At 33.8% G+C, this 20,164-nt stretch overlaps 2 protein-coding genes across 2 annotated transcripts; one reads left to right on the plus strand and one right to left on the minus strand.

Moving 5' to 3' along the window:
- Nucleotides 1-738: 738 nt before the first annotated feature.
- LOC128192517 (malignant fibrous histiocytoma-amplified sequence 1 homolog) lies at nt 739-19,810 on the minus strand. The gene is made up of 8 exons (XM_052865260.1): nt 19,724-19,810; nt 19,294-19,418; nt 14,397-17,266; nt 13,669-13,910; nt 5,548-5,634; nt 3,756-4,037; nt 2,904-3,191; nt 739-1,529 (listed from the first exon to the last, which is right to left on the minus strand). Exons 3-8 carry the CDS (start codon nt 17,243-17,245, stop codon nt 1,495-1,497), a joined length of 3,783 nt encoding a protein of 1,260 aa, XP_052721220.1. The 5' UTR covers nt 17,246-17,266; nt 19,294-19,418; nt 19,724-19,810; the 3' UTR covers nt 739-1,494.
- On the plus strand, nt 5,642-13,310 carry LOC128192519 (uncharacterized). Its single transcript, XM_052865261.1, has 3 exons — nt 5,642-6,290; nt 6,449-6,517; nt 6,675-13,310. The coding sequence occupies exons 2-3, from the start codon at nt 6,463-6,465 to the stop codon at nt 8,861-8,863; spliced, it is 2,244 nt and encodes a 747-aa protein (XP_052721221.1). The 5' UTR covers nt 5,642-6,290; nt 6,449-6,462; the 3' UTR covers nt 8,864-13,310.
- Nucleotides 19,811-20,164: the final 354 nt, after the last annotated feature.

A 20,164-nucleotide genomic window follows, 5' to 3' on the forward strand; every position in this document is an offset into this window, starting at 1 on the left:
AAAACCACGTAAACATTCATTAAAGGCTGGTATGTCTCATCTATTTCTCAAGTATAGTGGAAAATACATGTATTTATTTCAATATTCTGGAATTACCTGTTATCGACAATTTTTTCCACTTTCACTGGTCTCCACAAGAGGAAATCACACGTGACCCTGAATGCAATAGGTACTTGTTATTCAATGCAACATAATATCACCAAACAAATGCATATCAGCTTCATTCATCCCTATTTAGATATGTTGAATATCCTTCACATTTCTTTGCCGAAATACCGATATAGCTCTACACTGTCTATAGCAACACTATATAGCTAGAACCACTCTTCTGCAGCGAATAGTATGCGCTATTTGTTGCAAATAATGTTATAATAACATATCTAAAATAATCACATGGGTCAAAGTAATGGTCACTATACCTGTGTCGAGGAACAAACAAGATGCAGCCATCACAAGTCTTTGTTACATGTAGGCAAGTTCTTGGATCGTGTCATTCTTTTTAAAAATGTTGTTTAATATTCTAAAATATCATCGCAGCTTTCCTAATATGGATATAAGAAAACTTCTAGTGCTTGTCATTTCTGATTTTATTTTAAATTTGGTATTTCTCTATCCGGCAACCTGTATGGCACAAATCTTGGTTGAAATAGGAAGAGTTTTTGGCTCTGTACCTCTCACTGACACTGCGGCCCAGACTTTCAGTTTAGATGCAGTAAAACAAAACCAATAACGAGGAAATATTACATGTACTACACGTACCTTTTAATAATCTACTAATACCATTTCAATAATATCATCATTCTAACAATAAATACCAACACTTACTGTTACGAATGAAATCACATGCAATTGAATATGGATATTAATTTTTTTGTACTCATTTCTCTACAGTAAAATACAAAGTTGTTCTTCACAACACTGATATAGCACTTCATAATTGTAAAAAAGAAGAATCAGAGGGTTATCTATAGTTTTTATATAAACAATTTTAACAATACATGAAATGCACATTTCATGTGCAAGACAGTTAGTAAAAAATGCACTTTTTTTTTAATAAAAAAGGTATCTTTTAATTTTTTAAATATTAATTCCTGTACAAGATTAATCATCATAGACAAAAATCAAAGTAAAGCTTGCAAATAATTCCATCAACTTTGCTGAGCAAACAAATATCAATACATTTTGTATAGAAGTTCACAAAATTTAACAGTTATTTCAAACCCTGATTTTCTTGATTCTATGTAAAGCAGCAAGGAAAAAGCCCCTTGAGTTTCACATACACGTATGATAGGAAGAGAGTGAGTGAACTATTGCACACATTTTGAGAGAATTTCAATGGACCCTCCTCATCACATGGAGATACACATGACACTCTGTACAATGATGAGCAAGACACTTCAGCACAGCTGTAGAGAGTCAATTATGAACAACTTGAACAGTATGTGTATTTTTAACACTGTAATGTGTGTTCAAATTTCACATAGCATTTACTTATCAAAATGGGAATAAATTCCCCTGTAGATCTCCATCTGAAATGTAAAAAAAAAATCATTTATTAACTTAAACCATTCATAATTATGATAAACATACATGAACATATTTAAAGGGTACCTGCAGCCCTGGCGATGTGAAACTTAAGTCAAAGAGTTTATTTACTAGAATTTAATGCATAAGGATAAGGTGGATAAAGACTGGCATACTATTAATAAAGGATAGGGTGGAATAAGGTGGATAACGACTGACATAACATTAATAAAGGATAAGGTGGATAAAGACTGACATAATATTAATAAAGGATAGGGTAGAATAAGGTGGATAAAGACTGACATAACATCAATAAAGGATAAAGTGGATGAAGACTGACATAACATCAATAAAGGATAGGGTGGAATAAGGTGGATAAAGACTGACATAACATTAATAAAGGATATGGTGGATAAAGACTGACATAATATTAATAAAGGATAGGGTAGAATAAGGTGGATAAAGACTGACATCAATAAAGGATAAAGTGGACGAAGACTGACATAACATCAATAAAGGATAGGGTTGAATAAGGTGGATAAAGACTGACATAACATTAATAAAGGATATGGTGGATAAAGACTGACATAACATCAATAAAGGATAAGGTTAAAAAAGACTGACATAACATCAATAAAGGATAAAGTGGAATAAGATGGATAAAGACTGACATAACATCAATAAAGGATAAGGTGGATAAAGACTGACATAACATCAATAAAGGATAAGGTGGATAAAGACTGACATAACATCAATAATGGATAAGGTGGATAAAGACTGACATAACATCAATAAATGATAAAGTGGAATAAGGTGGATAAAGACTGACATAACATCAATAAAGGATAAGGTGGATAAAGACTGACATAACATCAATAAAGGATACAGTGGAATAAGATGAACAACCTTACAGTATTCTAGATTGTGTAATTTCTTTAAATTACCTTCTGGAATTAAATACTATCCACTTGTTTCTATGTGATAATGGCAATTTGATGTTCCGAAATTAACAAGGGTTTCCATATTTAAAAAGAATGCAATTACATCTAATTACGTAAGTATTTATCAGAGCCAAAGTTAAGTATAAACATTTTCTACATCTGACCCATATACAAATAATTAATATACATATCATTTGTCCATTATTGCAGTTGTTTGCAAAAGTAAAAAATATATAGGAGCATTTGTTCTTATAAAACATTGCAAAAGCCAAAAGAGTTGAATAAATCTAAAATAATGACATAAAACCAGCTCACAAGTCACTAGTACACTCTAACTTGTTATGATATGAGAAGTTGGAAGAAAGGGGACTGTTGTGCCAAAAATGTAACTGCTTCTGTGTTTGTTAACCTTTCACACATAAAAGCCTAATTCTTCACCTGCTATGTTGTATTTTTCTTGTATTTCATCCCGCAGGTCCGTGCGACTACATGTGTCTAGTGCGTCAAACAGCTGTTTTAGCAGGGTGATATCTACCCTCTCCTCCTGCCGATCTCGCCATCTCTGCAGTGCAATTCTGATCTGGTTTTCGATATTGTAGGGGTTATCTAACTGGATCTGCTGGATTTCTGCGTCTTTCAAACCAAGATGGTTGACCACCAGTGACCAATTTGCTCCAAGATTCTTCGCGACATACATCAAGCCAGAATCCGTCAAAGGAATTAAATCTAAACAAATGGCATAAAACAAATTACAAGTCATTAGTACACTCTTGTTTTGATTTGGGAAGAGAAGTGGGGGAGGAGTGTTCTGACAAAAATGGACCCCTTATCCAAGCAAGGGAATTACCCCGCTCAAAGTTATGTAATTACCCGGCTATTATTGCATTTCAAACACAATCTAGCTAGAAGCTAGACCTTCAGATCCCCTTCTACTTTTTTATTTCTCCCTTCTACTTCAATTTTTAGAGACAACCATGGTGTAACACGTGCTGAAAATAAGATGTGTATACAACACTCAAAGTTAAGACATCCTCTTAACTCTAGTTTTAATAAAAAAAATTCTCAGATTATACCTTATGGCCCGCACAACGAGCACCAAGAAAAATATGAGCAATTTAAGCATGGTGGTGGTTATTTAATCTAGCAATGTCACATGGGTTTAAAATTCTTTGAAAAGCTAGTCCGCATGTAATTGGTAAAGAAATATAATATTGATACTCAGATACACTGAAGGCTGTATGAAAAGAAAGTTACTGCTACCATGTTTGTTAACGTTTCACACATCCTCACCTCCTTTCTTGTTTTTTTCTTCTATCTCATCCCACAGGTTCTTGTAATTAGTCTCATCTAGTGCGTCAAACAGCTGTTTTAGCAGAGTGTTATCTGCCCTCTCCTTCTGCCGATCTCGCCACCTCTGCAGTGCAATACTGATCTGGTTGATGGTTTTATAGGGGTTATCTAACTGTATCTGCTCGATTTCTGCTTGTTTCAAACCAAGATGGCTGACCACTAGTGACCATTCTGCTCCAAGTCTGGCCGCAACATACATCAAGCCAAAGTCCGTCAGAATGCCTGAAACCATTACGGAACCATTTTTATCAAAATATATTAACTTTGCATGTACTTGATCAGGAAATAGTTATTATTACTGACAAATGATAATACCCTTTGTGTCTTTTTATCTACATGTAAAGCTTTATATGTTTATTGATTCTGTTTGTTCATCTCAAATGTTTTGACAAGAAGAGTTACGTAATAGCAGGTGCTATGTCTTAGTCTTATCTAATAAATTTAACTGTCCTGCGTTTATATGAAAAATTTCAACCAATCAGAAAGCTCCAAATGTTGCACATTTGTTTGTCTCTGGGCCAATGTTCTATTTTTAAATCTATTCTAAGAATTCAATAGGATTAAACCAATCAGCGTGGCTTTTCAGGTCACGTGACTTTTGTTTGTTTGTAAATTAGAGGAGAAGCCACGCTCAATTTGCTAAGCAATATTTTTTGCAAAAACCCTCCATCCACCCCTTTCTTCAACCTTATGGTGTTCATTTTACTTTTAATATTTTGTACAGGTGTTAGCGTTTTTTATATTTTGTATATCCCACCCTTTTTTGATGATTGCCATATCAGGGTCATACTTTTTTATGTTTTTATGTAGGGGGTCAGATTCTACCGGTATGTTATAAGTTGCCAAATATATTGAAAATGTATCAGCGGTGTGTTTTCTAGTCTTGTCTGGCCCCCTCAATATTTACAGGGTTTTTTTTACACCTTTGTCAATTATTTTAATAAATGACCTATTTTCATCTTCAACTATGTTATGTTTTTCTATTTTCATAAAAAAACCTAGTGCAGTCGTCTTGCCTCTTAATAACAAAGGAACATAAAATACTTTTCTGATTTAAGGCAAGAATTGCTAGTGTGATCACTGTGATGAAAAAAAAAACGAGTTTCCATTCTTTCTACCTCCTTGTAAATTATCTAGCCTCAAATAAAGTGCTTTTAGCATGATAAACAAGACTGTGATGGATTTACACAAAAAACTTTACATTAACAGCTCTATCAATGTCATAATCAGCTGTTTCAATTTTTGGGTCCTCATCACAATGAAAAATCAGGCAAAGTCTGATTTGCCTGATGGGAATTATTTTTCTTCATCAACTTAAAATCATATCATCAATGACTTTTATAATACCGGTAAGTTGCTCTTTTAGATATTATAAAAACTATATACCGGTATTTACAAATATACAAATATATTTACATCCATTATATATGATTCCCTCTATTTTTTAAGGAAATTGATTGTTATTCACAGCTCTAAAGAAACTGATAGGACTAAAATCTACACAACCCAACTCAACAGTTTATTGTCATTGATCAGTTGAAACCCTTCAGCAACCTTAGACAAAACACTGTGAAGACTGCACAAATTAGTAAATAATGATATCATGGGTTATGTATTTTTTCTGCAATGTTGCTACCTTCATATCCTGCATAAATCACAGAAGAAAGCACTTCATTGTCTAGTAAATAGTATCTCACTAGTCATGTGATATGTTTGACCTTAATTGACCTACCTGACCCCATGCCATCCACCGTGTCCTCCAGGCTGGCTAGGAACTCCTTCAACACAATTATATGAGGTCCCATGCCATCCTGGAATGCTATTCAAATAAATGAAAGAATTTCAAAATAAAAAAGAACATACGATTCCATGTCAAACTATGAAATAAATACATGTATTCATTTCCATGTCAAAACATAAATAAACATATACTTTTATTTCGAAATATGAAAGCATTTAAATTAAATGCCAAAACCAATCCCTATTTCCTGATCTATTTATATAAAACTGCATAAACAAATTACAGGTAGATGATTAATCTTTGAAATTATTTTTTTTTTTTATAAACCTCACAAAACATTTTCAAAAACTATGACACACCGGATTTTTTTGATTTTTTTTATGAATTATTATATATCAAACAATGTACAGGTAAACACAATCTGAAAATTCCATTCATTTCCACATTTACTGCACTAAATAATTATTTTTAAAAAGTGCTCCTATCTATCAATTACACAATTTACTGTAGTAAGTGTACGTGTGTGGGACACAGGTAGGCAGACCACAGAGCTGCCTCATTTCCTATCGCCGATCGTATATGCAAAGTATGACAATAAAACAACACCTTCATTCATCATTATTCATCAAGGAAAACCAAGCAAACGTAAGTTAAATGATGTACGTCACAGGCGCCATCTCCGTCATCAACACTGTTCAAAACCATCGGCATTCTGTCAGATGCATTAAAAGAAGGTAAGTCGTTTCTGTTTCTTTATTTCACAAAATATATTACACTGACTGTGATTAAGACAATTTCAAAATTTAAAACCTTAAATTCTTTACATTTTCTTCAGAATAATTTCTGATCAGTAAAAATTCAAATTGAATTAAAATTGTTTTTTAATCTGTAGGAAAAGGTTTTATAATGAGGATAATCCTGATTCTTGGAATCATCATTTCCATTTCATCAACTTCTAATGGTAAGTGTCCAATTTTTATTTAAAAATTGTACATCTTTTTTTTTACATGTACTTTAAAATTTCTTATGTATGATCACTCTATATTGGTTATGACCTTACAGTCTTACCGTGCATTTTGTAACTATCTAAATTCAAACAAATATATGTATTCTTACAGGGCAGTTACCATTTGAATTTTCACCAGAGGAACTTAGCAATGCTGAGGCAGACTTTATTGACTTTGTGCTGAGTAACCCCGATCTATTATTCAACAACATTGACAGTGAGACAACCCCCAAGGAACAAACAACAAGTCAACCCCCAACGACAACACCAAAGTCAACTGAATTCCCCGACCAGACAGTAACTGACCCCCACACAGAGACCGATCAGCCAGACACTGGTAATGTGGGGGAGACACCAGGGAACACAGACTCTGGGCACGGACTGGTGGTGGAGAATGGGGTGGTGCGTGACCCAGTCACTGGAATCATCACCCACGTGATGGATATTCATGATGGGGAGCTTTTAGAGGTCATACAGAGTGAGATTACAGGTGGTCATATAATTGACCCCCACACTGGGGAGTTTATTCTTTTGTCTGAGATCTCTCCTTTGATAGGAAATACACCAGAATCTGTGACGCCAAGCACAACTGTCACTTTGTCCTCTGGGGACTCTACCACAGCTAATCCTCAAGAGCCAACACCAACAAGTGAAACAGGAGCCATAAACAATAACAAAATAATAAACGGTGTAATACGACATCCAGCCACTGGTCAGATCACCCATGTAGTAGATCCCCATGATGGTGCTCATCTAGAAGTTTCTATCAGCCCAATATTTGGGGCCCATGTATTTGATCCTCATACAGGAGACCTGATTATTGCTGATGATCATGCTATGGAATTTGGAACAGTGGACGTTCAGCCACAAACATCAACAGAGGCCCCACAACAAGTTACAACAACATCAGAGGCTATAACAGAGGAGACCATTACAACAAAGCCCACAACAACCACAACAGAGGCTACAACAGAAGCTATACCCGAGGCTATAACACCTATAGTAAAGGCTACAAATACCACAATTGAAGCTATGAGCACTACAACAGAAGCTTCAGTTGCAATAACAGAAGCTGTACCCACCACAACAGAGGCCCCAGCCGCAATAACAGAGGCTACAGCTACAGAAACAACAACCAATGCAATACAACCAAAAGTAACAACTCCAGAAGCACAAACTCCAGAAGCACCAACTCCGGCACCAGTGGAGACTACTACAAAGCGTGCAGCAAACCAAGAAGCTACAACAGTGTCCCATAAGCTGGGAACTGAGCATACACAAGAGGACCATCTACATGACCATGGTATCTATGTCAATAAATTTATACCATCTGGCAGTGGGTCAGAGGAAAAACAGAAAAGCAGCACAGGGAGAAGAAAGTTTGGATCAATGAAAGGAATATCCTCTGTTTTGGATAAATACAAGTCAGAATACTTAAAGAGAAGAAAGGGTGGTAAGGGAAATGATACTGATGTACCTAACATTAATACAGTACTAAAATGGATTGAAAGAAGAAAAAACACATTCAAAAAGTATTTAAAAGAGAAGAAGCAAGTTGAAGAAGAAAAGAAACAAAACCCAAGAAAATCATTTCAAGTTCTAGATTTAGGAAATTATTTCCCAAGTCTACAAAGAAATAAATTTGGGGGACTGGAAGGAAGGAAAAAGTGGATGCCAGCAGGTACAACATCTGGTTCGACATCTTCATCAGTAGGAGAAGAAAGCAAGCCTAGGTCAGAATCAAACAAGGGTAGGGCTAATTTAAACAGACTGCGAAATCCTTTCCTTCAGAAAAATAATGCAGCTGATAAAACAGGAAACCAGCCTAACACAGATAGAAGGAATCGTTTCCAGGTCTTGATGGCCAGAAAACTCGAAAAGCAAAGAAAACAAACAGTCAAAAACATTAAACAGGAAACAACAACACCTATTGTAAATGCCATGACACCAAAGGTGACCAATGAAAAGCCACAGACAGATACAGTGAAAACAGGAAGGAGACGGAAATTCAATAACTTCTTCCGGAACAGAAAACTCCTTTCTAAAAGTTCCGACTCCCAAGACAATGTGAACAAAAATGAGAATACAGAAGGCAATGTGGCAGATTATTTGAATGGCTTAAAGTCAAAAGTGACTGAAAACACCAATGTGTCAGGGAAAAACAATCAAACACCTGACAGATATGTGGCTGGTCTTGCCAGAAAAATAAACAATAAAATAGTAGCAAGAAATCCAGAAAACGTGAAGCTAAGGAAAAACAAGTGGGATAAATCATACTTAGCTGACCAACCTAAAATTTAATGTATAATGATATCTCTTATAGTATTTTTAGTTTTATTTTTAGTTGTTTTATTTATTTAATAAATTTTGAAACAGGGAAAGTTTTTTTTTTTTATACTTGTAGTTGAAATCAAAACAATTTATAAAAACCATCCTTAATTTACCCGTATGTTCAATGAATGAGCATGCTTGACTCAATGCATCTAATTAATAAATTATTATGGATGGATGGCTACAATGCCTACAAAAATTTACCAGGACCAGGGATGGGGTAATGGTAATTTGTAATGGTAATTGAGTGTAATTAATTACAAATTTTGATGTAATTGAAAGTAATGTGTAATTGGCCAAAATTTCAATTACATGTAATGGTAATTTAATTAATTACTTTCAAAAAAGGCATGTAATTTCAATTACTTTTCAATTACATTCAATTACACACTAATGTACATATAAATGTACAGCTGTCCACTACCCATTGTTCCCCACACTATCAATGGTACAAGGTCAAGATAGAAAGAGTAGTTAAAAAAAGTATTGAACTATTGTTATATATACCATACTAAATATTTTTCACAAAGAATATTATTAGTGATTCAATATTTAATCATAAGTTTCCCAATTTTAATTAAATACATGAATTTGATGATTTGCTTGATCTTTTTCTTTTCTCCAAAAATACTTATTGCCCTTCTTATTAGAATAATTAGTGTGACAATTATCATTGAATTAGTTTAAAAAATCACTGTTTAATTTAAAAACAAAATCCGTGTTACCTAAATTATATAAACTATCAAGTCATGCTTTTTTATTGATAGTCTAAAATACATAAAGCTGAATACATGGCTTCAAATGGGTTTTAAGTTTTTGATGCCTAACATGTCCACAGGGTTTGTTCCCTTATTGTAAAAATTTGATAATTACATGTAGGTACAGAACAACAGGTGTGAATTGTGTTTTGATAACAATTATTGTCTGTCCTCTACCTGAGATTAACCTGTATTTTGGTATTGTATTTATACTTAGAAAAGAATAGTGGATAAAAATGCAAAGGAGAAAGTTCTCATATAATAGTTTTGCATGCAGGAAATACTTTAGTTGACATGATATGCGGTATGGGACACCTTCATATTGTGACTACCGCGGTACCTGCGTTTTGAAATAAACAATAAAACCAAATTTATATATTTTCTTTCCAAAAATTGTTACTTATCAGAGTACTAGTTATAAGCAAATTCTCAAACAGTGAAAGTATTTTGATTATGACGAAATTTTATTCACATTATACACATACCTCCTTAAATGTTTATATGTTGTTGATAAATCATGGTTATAGTAAATTTTGATGAAAATGTAATTTGTAATTTAATTAATTACATCTGCAAAGTAATTGTAATTTAATCAATTACATTTGAAAACTCTTGTAATGGTAATGGTAATTTAATTGAAGAATTTAAGTAAGTAATTGTAATTCAATTAATTACTTTCCATTGTAATTGACCCCATCCCTGACCAGGACTAAAGTTGGATGATGCATGTGTATTCAACAGAAAAAAATAAGCCATAATTAATTTTTTTCTTTTTTTGCCAAATTATAGACAACAAGATATCTGTGAGCCAATGCTCACTAGTGATACCCCCGCTCTGATGTGAATATGCAAAATAAGCAAAGTCGACATTTAACTGAAAGCTGGCATCCGATTGGTACAGAAATATATCCCACAATATGGCATGCCTAAACAAATTGTGTGTTAAAATTTCAAGCATCTGCGATAAATAGCTGCTGAGAAATCTTTGAGGAAAATTTGTTTGAAAATTTTGGCCAAAATAAACTAAGTACTCATTTAACATGAAGTTGACGTCTAATTGGTACAAAAATATATCCCACGGTATGGCATGCCTTAACAAACACTGTGTAAAAATTTCAAGCATCTGCCATAAATAGCTGCTGAGAAATCTTTGACGAAAATTTGTTTGAAAATTTTGGCTAAAAATAAACAGTCATTATTTAACAGGAAGTTGACGTCCGATTGGTACAAAAATATATCTCACAATATGGCATGCCAAAACAAATAGTGTGTTAAAATTTCAAGCATCTGCTATAAATTGTTGCTGAGAAATCTTTGACGGAAATTTGTTTGAAAATTTTGGCTAAAAATAAACAAAGTTGTCATTTAACAGGAAGTTGATGCCCGATTGGTACAAAAATATATCCAAAGATTTGGCTAGCCTATATAAATATTGTGTAAAAATTTCAAGTATCTGCAATAAATAGTTGCTGAGAAAATTTTGATGAAAATTTGTTTGAAAATTTTGGTTAAAAAATAAGCAAAGTCGTCATTTAACAGGAAGTTGACGTCCGATTGATACAAAAATATATCCCACAATATGGCATGCCAAAACAAATAGTGTGTAAAAATTTCAAGCATCTGCGTTAAATTGTTGCTGAGAAATCTGTGACGAAAATTTGTTTGAAAATTTTGGTTAAAAAATTATCAAAGTTGTCATTTAACAGGAAGTTGACGTCCGATTGGTACAAAAATGTATCCCACGATATGGCATGCCTTAACAAACACTGTGTAAAAATTTCAAGCATCTGCGATAAATAGTTGCTGAGATAAATACGACTGAAATTTTTGTTACTGACGGACAGACAGACAGACAGACAGACGGACGGACAGACAGATGGACGGACAGACAGACACACAAGGGTAAAACAGTATACCCCCTCTCCTTCGGAGCGGGGGTATAAAAATGTTTTATTCAAATAGGTGCTATGATAAATCTTGTTTATATTTTACAAAAGAAATCAATCTCCATATGAAAAGTCAAGTGCCTGTAAAATGTAGTACAGTCAAACTTCGTTATCTCGAACTGGATGGGACTATTTAAAAACTTCAAGATATCCGAGTATTCAAGATATTGAGGGTAAAATATTTAAAAAATAAGTGGTTGGGACTTAAAAATCACTTCAACATATCCATTGTATTCGAGATATCAGTGTTCGAGATATCAAAGTTCAACTGTATTTACCAGTTTTAAATTAGACAAACTTGGTTTTAGCTTGGTTTCAGCTACACCTTAATTACATTTAAACTGTTTCAAGCATGAAGCAGAGCTTGAAACACCTGGCACTTAAACTGTTTCAAGCATGACGGAAACAGTTTAAGTTCCTATAAATCATTCTGATAGAGAGATAAATTAACCACCTAGATCTATGTATCAATTTTTAAATACCATTATACTAGTAGATCAGGATGTGACTGTTGGAACCATTTTTATACAAGGGAAACATAATTTTAGTCATTATCATTGACAAACAAGCCCTATATCTACATGTACGTGTAGTTATGTTAATTTAATGAAAATGTGTACCTTAGTAATTATATTTATAAATATACAGGTATTCTTATATCAAAAATTTTTAAAAGCGTCAACAATACCTAAGCTACAAATTATGAGATCATTAGATCTAAAATCCTGCAAACAAATTAACACAGAGACAGTTGCTGATGAAATCTATGCTCGTCAAAAGACCTAGCTGACATGTGTGAATAAAAATATGAAATTATGACATGCAAATTGTTAAACATGCATCATATATGCATATGATATACATGTACATATTTTATTATTCTTCCCATGAATTTTGAAGGTTAGAAAGTTAAAAGGCATTTTTTCTTCTTTTGCACAATTTCACATCCTTCCATGAACATCTGTAGGCTGTAGCTGACAATTATAAACTCTGATATACCGGTAATCGTAGGCTTAGGAAATGTACCTTCTCATTTATATGGTACATGTATATTTTACAAAATCAACTGTACTGAGGAACCCATGAGATTGCTTAGAGGTCACGTGATGGTCAGTGTTTAGAGGTTTCTCAAATTGTATAGACGTGGATTTTGGTGTTTTAGCAGTTTGGATAATTAAGGATTTTATTGCTTATATCGGAACTTTCCATCTCTAGTGCAGATTATTGTATATTGATTGTATGATAAACGAAGGAATTTGCAGTTCTACCTCTGTAATTAAATGCAGTGAAAGTTAGGGAATTTTTGGTAAAATTATCATCAAATTTCATATTCAATATAATATTCATTTAATTTTCAATTTTCTCACGTAAAACTCAGATGAGCTGCATCAATATTCCTTTGAACACTTACACAAATTTAAGCTTTATCAAAAAATATAACTGGTTACTTTATTATTATATTAATTTGGGGTGACAGTTCAATAAGTGACAATGAAAACAAGCATTTATTAACATTAGTTTATAATTTTATCAAAAATACTGAAAGATTTAACTGATCTTATAACTACTAGAACATCGTTGTTTACTATATACATGTCAATTGCATTTATGTATACGTCCATTCTATCCACTGACCTTTATTTATGTTGTGTACACATATTTTGTATTATATCTTTGTATTGGGAGAGGGCGGTCTAAGTTATAGAACTTGTGCCCAATCCCAATTGTATTTTGTACAATACAAATATGTTCAAATCAAATCATTAATGATGGAAATAGTGTACATGTACCTACCATCAGGTGTAAAAAGAAATGATTTTAATTGTAAGTGCATATGTCATTTATTTAGGTGAGAGTTATCTCTCTTTACACCATCAGCAATTCAATTATACTTTCAGATGATTTTTTTCATTCTTCTAGAGTTTTTGTTTATGTTTCCGTTAAGAAAAGCATATCATTTTAGTCTACTTTTATACAATGCAATATTAAAAATATCAACTATACGGCTGTGTGTATCAAATAGAAAGTACTGTTTGAACCTACTGATATGCAATAAAAATCTGCTACACACCTGCATCAAGTGGGATGATCAGACAAGCAGGAATGTTGGTATTAGGGGACTTCTGACAGGTCTGTAGTTGGTACACATTCTTGGGACAAATGGTCTCCAGATAGGTTTCTGCGGGGTACAGGAATGGGTCATTATCCCCCCGCAGCACACAGTGGGAACACAGCAAATTCTGCTCCACATGTACGAGGGGCCACTCTAGTAACAGACACTTCATGTCGTGGTAGATTTTCAAAAGAAGACCCCTGTGAAAAGCGAAAGACAATGTAAATATATTCCTAATTATTTAAAAGATATCTCCCACTGTCCACTAGAATTAGACATAGTCTTGGTAAAAATTGTGTCTATTCTTTAATTATATATTAACCTGAAGACTGCCAGCATGCATATAGACTAGTAAAATTTTACGCATCAGCTATTCCTTCATTATACACTTAGAAATTCAAATATCATGAAAGAATACCAGTACATGTACATAGTCTTCTGAACCAATTTCATTGTAAAAGCTAATGTGTTTTATGTTATTAAAACAGAATTTTGCCACACATTTTTATCTTTCTGGTCTTTAATATCAACAAATTAAAAGAAATGAGACAAAGTTATTGCAGCATATAAATAAATAAATTGCCAAATTGAATTTTTTGAAAAATGAAAGTAAACAAGAATTTTATGAACCTAAACATGAATCTAGTAAAACATGTAGTTCCATTTTTCAGAGGTTGGTCACCTACCAGAGTTCCTGAAGGTCGCTGCCGCGGACTGACACCAGTATCACAGTCCCTCCATCCTTCTTCTCACGTGTCAACAAAATCCTGGATTTATTCATGAAAGCCAGAACTCCATTTTTCCAATCCTCTCGTTTTAACACATGAGTCTGCAGTCTGCAAGACAGTTTTTCAAAGAAATTTGGTGGGGATTTGGATGGAAACACAAATTGAAAGGACAGCTCTATAATGTTTCTTGGTGTTTTAGTTGGCCACTTCACGAACACTTCGTTAGATGCCTCAGTTCTTAAAAACCATGGAAATCTCAAAATACGAGCTGATGTGTAGTTAGTTAGTAGACTAGAGGGTAATTCATAGCAGAGGTCAAATTTCAACATGAGATCAACAAAAGTGTCCCGAGCTTCTGGAGTAAGTTTGAAGTGATAAAGACAGAAATTGAGTAGTTCCAGTGTCATTAATCCCTTTGTGAGGAAGTCTTCTTTCATGGCTTCAAATTTCTTTTGGTTTAAGCCAGCTAATTGGCCAAAAACCTCATTGAAAACCACCACCTTCTCAAAATCATGTTTGAATATTGCACGCAACATTTCTACCAATGTTTCTGGATGATGGAACACAATTTTTTGCAGTTTGGGATTGTCTGCATACCACATTATTTCTCCAGTAGCATGAAGATATTTCAGCACCATTTCCAGACTCTTATCTGCTGATCCTTCCAATGAAATCATACTTTGCTTTAATTCATTCATTACACTTTTAAAGATCCGCAGGGCCTCTGTCAAAGACAAGATCTTTTCTGGATACTTGGAGATTTTCTGTAGATACTTCCACCAAGGGTCAGGTAATGGTCTCTCCTCTGCTTCTTTTAATTTTCTAACCAACAGATCACGAAAATCTTTGACCCCCGTTAGTTCATCAGTACAACTCACAACATGAATCATTTTGGGCAATTCTGATCTAGTCTTTAACATTTTGTAAATGCCATTCCTTTTCTCAGTTAATCTTTCAATTTCAATATTAAATTTTGTATTACTGTCTCTATTGGTCAATGAATTTAGCGTAGCATCAGTTTGAACTAACTGAATTTTTATTTCCTGAATCTTTTTCTCTTCAACCTTCTTCATCTTATCAATGATATCTTCCAAGTTTTCATCAACTTCATCCTCTTTGCAAAGATCGACATGGGTTCCAACCATAACAATGACAGCCCCAGGTGATCTGTCCATAATCGCATCCAACCAATTTCCCACCATAGAATCATAATGCTCTGATCTATACTTGCTTAAATCAAACACCAAGATGTGTAGAGCCTCCGGGGTCAGGAACATGTGATGAGCTGCAGAGTAAATATGATGGCCCCCAAAGTCTAGTACCTGCACTCTCAAGTCTGGTTCAGGTTCCCACAGGTGACGCTCTAGAACCCAAGTCCTTTCATCCTCCGCTGTTAATTTTGAACGACCGAGAATCAATGCATTTCTGAGACTAGTTTTTCCTGCCTTGGCAGCACCTATCAAAATCATTTTCCGTCTGTGCTTGGCGTGACCGATTCTGTATTCCCTTAAAAAGGAAAAGAGAGTATCCGTGCCCTGGTCACAGATTTCCTGTGGGGGAACTTTAATACTGTTGCCTCCTAAATCTAGCAGTCCCGTCTGCCCAATCATTTCTAGTTTGTCTAACAGCAGAGGTATGGTGGTCAAGTTATTCTGAGAAACATCTAGCTCCTTCAGGTTAACAAGTCTATAAATATTTTCTGGTAGTTGTTTCAGTTCATTCAACGACAACAACAGCGATTCAAGGCTCAAGCAATCACAGATTTCTTCCGGCAGTGAGGTTAACTTATTCCCTCGCATTTCTAATGTTTTTATCTTCTTCAATTTTTTTATTGAGGGAGACAACTCTTCAAGATAATTGTCACCAACCTCAACACTTTCTAAATGTTTCAAGTCAAAAAGAGTCTCTGGGAGATTGACTAGTGCATTCCTCCTCATGATAAAGTGCTTCAATTTTTTAAGTCCATTTATTTTTGGAGAAATTTGGGAAAAGTAGTTATTATTCAAGTTTAATGTCCTGAGTTCAGACAGCTGCAGCAACTCTGGTGGAATGTATGAATTCAACTTCAATGCCCCTGTCAAATTCAGTTCTCTTAAACTTGTGCAACTGACAATATTTGGAGAAACATTTCGGAGGAAATTTCCTTTTAAATTCAGGGACTCCAGTTTTGTTAAATTACCAACCTCATCTGGAATTGTATGAATCTGATGCCAACTGACATCTAGATAGAGCAGCTCCTTAAGCCCACAGGCAGCTTTTGGTAACTCTTTCATACCTCCTTCTCTTGGATACCATTTCCTTGACAACTCAAGGTATTCTATTTTTTTACATTGACTAATTTCGCCTGGAACCTCTGACAAATAATTTCCCCCCAATTTGAGTATACGTAAATTTTTCAGTTTTCCAATGTCCGCTGAGAGAACTTCCAATTCATTGTCGCTACAATCTAGTTCAGTCAGTGACTCCAAATTAAACACTGATGAAGGGATCTGTTGAAAATGATTGAAGCTAACATTCAGCTTCTCAATACATTTGCAAGTTCCAAATGATTTGGGTAAAAGGCATAGGTAATTGCCCACAGCACTGAAATTCTTCATTCCAACCAAATTGCCGATGGACGTTCCACCAACAGGAAATGACATCAGCCTCAGAAATGGCAGCGACACATCCTCTAGATGCATGCTGTAAATGATTCGAGGCACCCATCCCTTGTATTTTCCCTCTGGAACAATCAAAATAGATCTACCATCTTGGTCTTTCTGGACATACTGTTTGAATGCCTCCGAAGCATGGCTGTTCGTTGCCATTTTAAAAGCTTATGGCAATCCCTACAATAAAAAGACAAAAATAATTACTCTTAGGTACAAAACTATGGTATTCTTGTTTGCAGAATTATTTTTTGTGATTAAAAATGAATAAACAATACACCACAAACATGTAGCATACAATATCATACTACCTGTATTATTGTTAAGTCATCTTTTAAAAAAAACTTGCATACATAGAGAAATGTAAATTGTAATAAAATAACAATACATAACTATCAACTTCCATAGATAATACATGCATCATTTTTCTACTAGGCCATCCTTAAAAAAAATGCTGGTTTGGAATTGATGCCTTGAGGTTTTTAGACCAAGGGGGGAGGAAGGGGATTTTTTTTATTTTTCAAACTTTTACTTATCAAAATATGTTAAAAATTCCATTTAAAAAATCTTCATTTTTTGCTGATAAAACTTTATCAGTGGTGGGTATTTCAATAAGGCAGAGAGCAATTCCAAAAAACATAACTTTATTTTAGCCCTATGTACTTGCAACAGCGCATTTAATTATCCACCCTAGCATAAGGACAATGCATTCTTTCCCTTTAAGAAAGGATTTCCTGGCTTTTATCAAGGATTAAATTAGACCCTTTTAATAGTCAGGGTACCAAGTGCACCAAGGTCTATTGTTTACTTTTACTTTAAAAAAAACAACAAAAGTTAGCTCCCTTGAAAGAGAAGAAAGAGAAGGCTGTTGTGTGGTGATTCTGTGAATAATATCGATAACCCATCTTCTGCAACTTGTGATCACTTAATGTATCCAATCCATAATAGCCCCACATTCATGAAATCTGGATGCATAACAAATATGTATGGGCTTTAATACCCAGTATACTTGGAAATAATTTTCATGTTTAAGTATCAATCAGAAAAGCAGCATGTGTCCTAATAAATAACATTTTCCTTCTCTTGAAGAGTTACCTTCTTTGCTTTTAATCTATAAAAATCTATTCCAAAAAAATCTATATTGTATATAATTTATTTTCAAGAGCTTTTGTATTCCTAATGATTAAATACATCTTTCCACCAAAGCATTTTTAAAAATATTGATACTCTTAGTATCTACTTTTTTATATTTAAAAAAAATGTGCAATCTTCATTAATTAATTACTGCTTATATAATATTTTTGAAAATTTCACTTGGTAAATCTTTTTCTACTTTAAAATGCTTTGATTTAATATCAGAATATTCAATACATGATGGGTATTCAAGGTTAGAAAAATTATGTCCTATTATGGTTCAGATACCTTAATAAGGAACGAGGATTTTGAGAAAGTGAGTCTTTAAGTGACCAACAATGTGTGCAAGTTTGCAGAAGTGTAACATATGCTGAAAGTCAAATATGCAAGACCTTTCTATCAATATATGCTAATGAATGTCTTTTGGCTATTTAGCTGGCCTAATGAATACAGAAAAATGATTTTGAATATCAGATTTTTCCTTGGATGATGCCTATGATGAGAGCATTAATGATATCTACTAGCTGTCTAGCATGGAGACATTTTAAAATAAAATGTTCAAGTAACACTGACTTGAAAAGAAAAACTACTACAAGTGTTTTTAAGACCAAAACTTTGAGTAAAAGTTTTTCCAAATCGGACAAAAACGGAAATTGGCGACCATCAGTCAAAAAATTACTTAAAAACAGGTTTGAGTTAGTGGGTTAAGCTAGGGTGGATTGGGAAGGCGGAAACATTTTTTTTTCTTGGGCTCGATGCATCCCTAAAAGTACTTTGAGTTTAGCTTGATTGACACTGTTAAACAGCTAAAATGTTGGAAATTCGGGATCGGTATACTGGTATAACCGGAAGTTCCTCTATGAATACATTGGAGGTCAAAACCACGAAAAATGAAATAAGAAAAGTCTCCGTGTCCAAAAGTAATGTAATGACTAACGTCTCTTCCAAAGAACATCATTCAAAATTTTTCATTCTCGACGAGTCTCGCTGAGATTATAAGTACTGTACTGGTTCAGATATTCTCAGATATATGATTTAATAACTATAGTACTGATGCACACACATGACCATACCTATAGAGTCATAAGAATGGGAGTCATCTCAATAGCATTGCAATCCGCCAAGTTTAGATATGCTCTTATGATATCCATTACATGTATCTGCATTCCATGTGACTGTATAAATGACCCAATGTGCCCTAAAATAAAAGGTATGAAATAAGAATCGATTACATACCATTTCAAGAGAATATGATAAAATATAAAGACAAGCAGTCGATTTATACATTGATCACAGAAAAATCACAATGGTATATCAGTTGATTTATATTTACGGGAAATTGTTTGCCACCGAGAATGAGAATGGTGTGTTGCATATTAACATTGCATGGTTAACGAATATTTCAATCTTACAAAATATTTGATGATTTCTGCAGAAAAATATATATTCTTTATAATTTGTTACCACATTTATGAATTTTGACAACATCAATTACAACATTACTTTTGGACACGGAGACTTTTCTTATTTCATTTTTCGTGGTTTTGACCTCCAATGTATTCATAGAGGAACTTCCGGTTATACCAGTATACCGATCCCGAATTTCCAACATTTTTATTGTTTATTGTGGGTAATCATCAAGATCTGTTCCCTTTCATAATTATGCTTTGTTTTTGTTTGTAGCAAAAGAAATAAAACGTTTCCCTGGATTATGATTGAACATTTGATCTTTTTTTCAAAGCAAAACAAAAAATTCATATTATTTGTATGTTAGACATGTAAATTGACAAATAGGGGAACTACAGCAAATCATATTTATACGTATATGCAGAGACATATATCTCTGGTATATGCAACTTTGGAAATATAGCCCCCGTGTTTATAAAACGTTTTTAAATCATTTCCTAAATAACTAAAAAATCATCAGCATTATTCGTGTTTTCT

The sequence above is a fragment of the Crassostrea angulata genome, chromosome 7 (assembly GCF_025612915.1).
Source record: "Crassostrea angulata isolate pt1a10 chromosome 7, ASM2561291v2, whole genome shotgun sequence".
In the NCBI taxonomy this organism is placed as follows: Eukaryota; Metazoa; Mollusca; class Bivalvia; order Ostreida; family Ostreidae; genus Magallana; species Magallana angulata.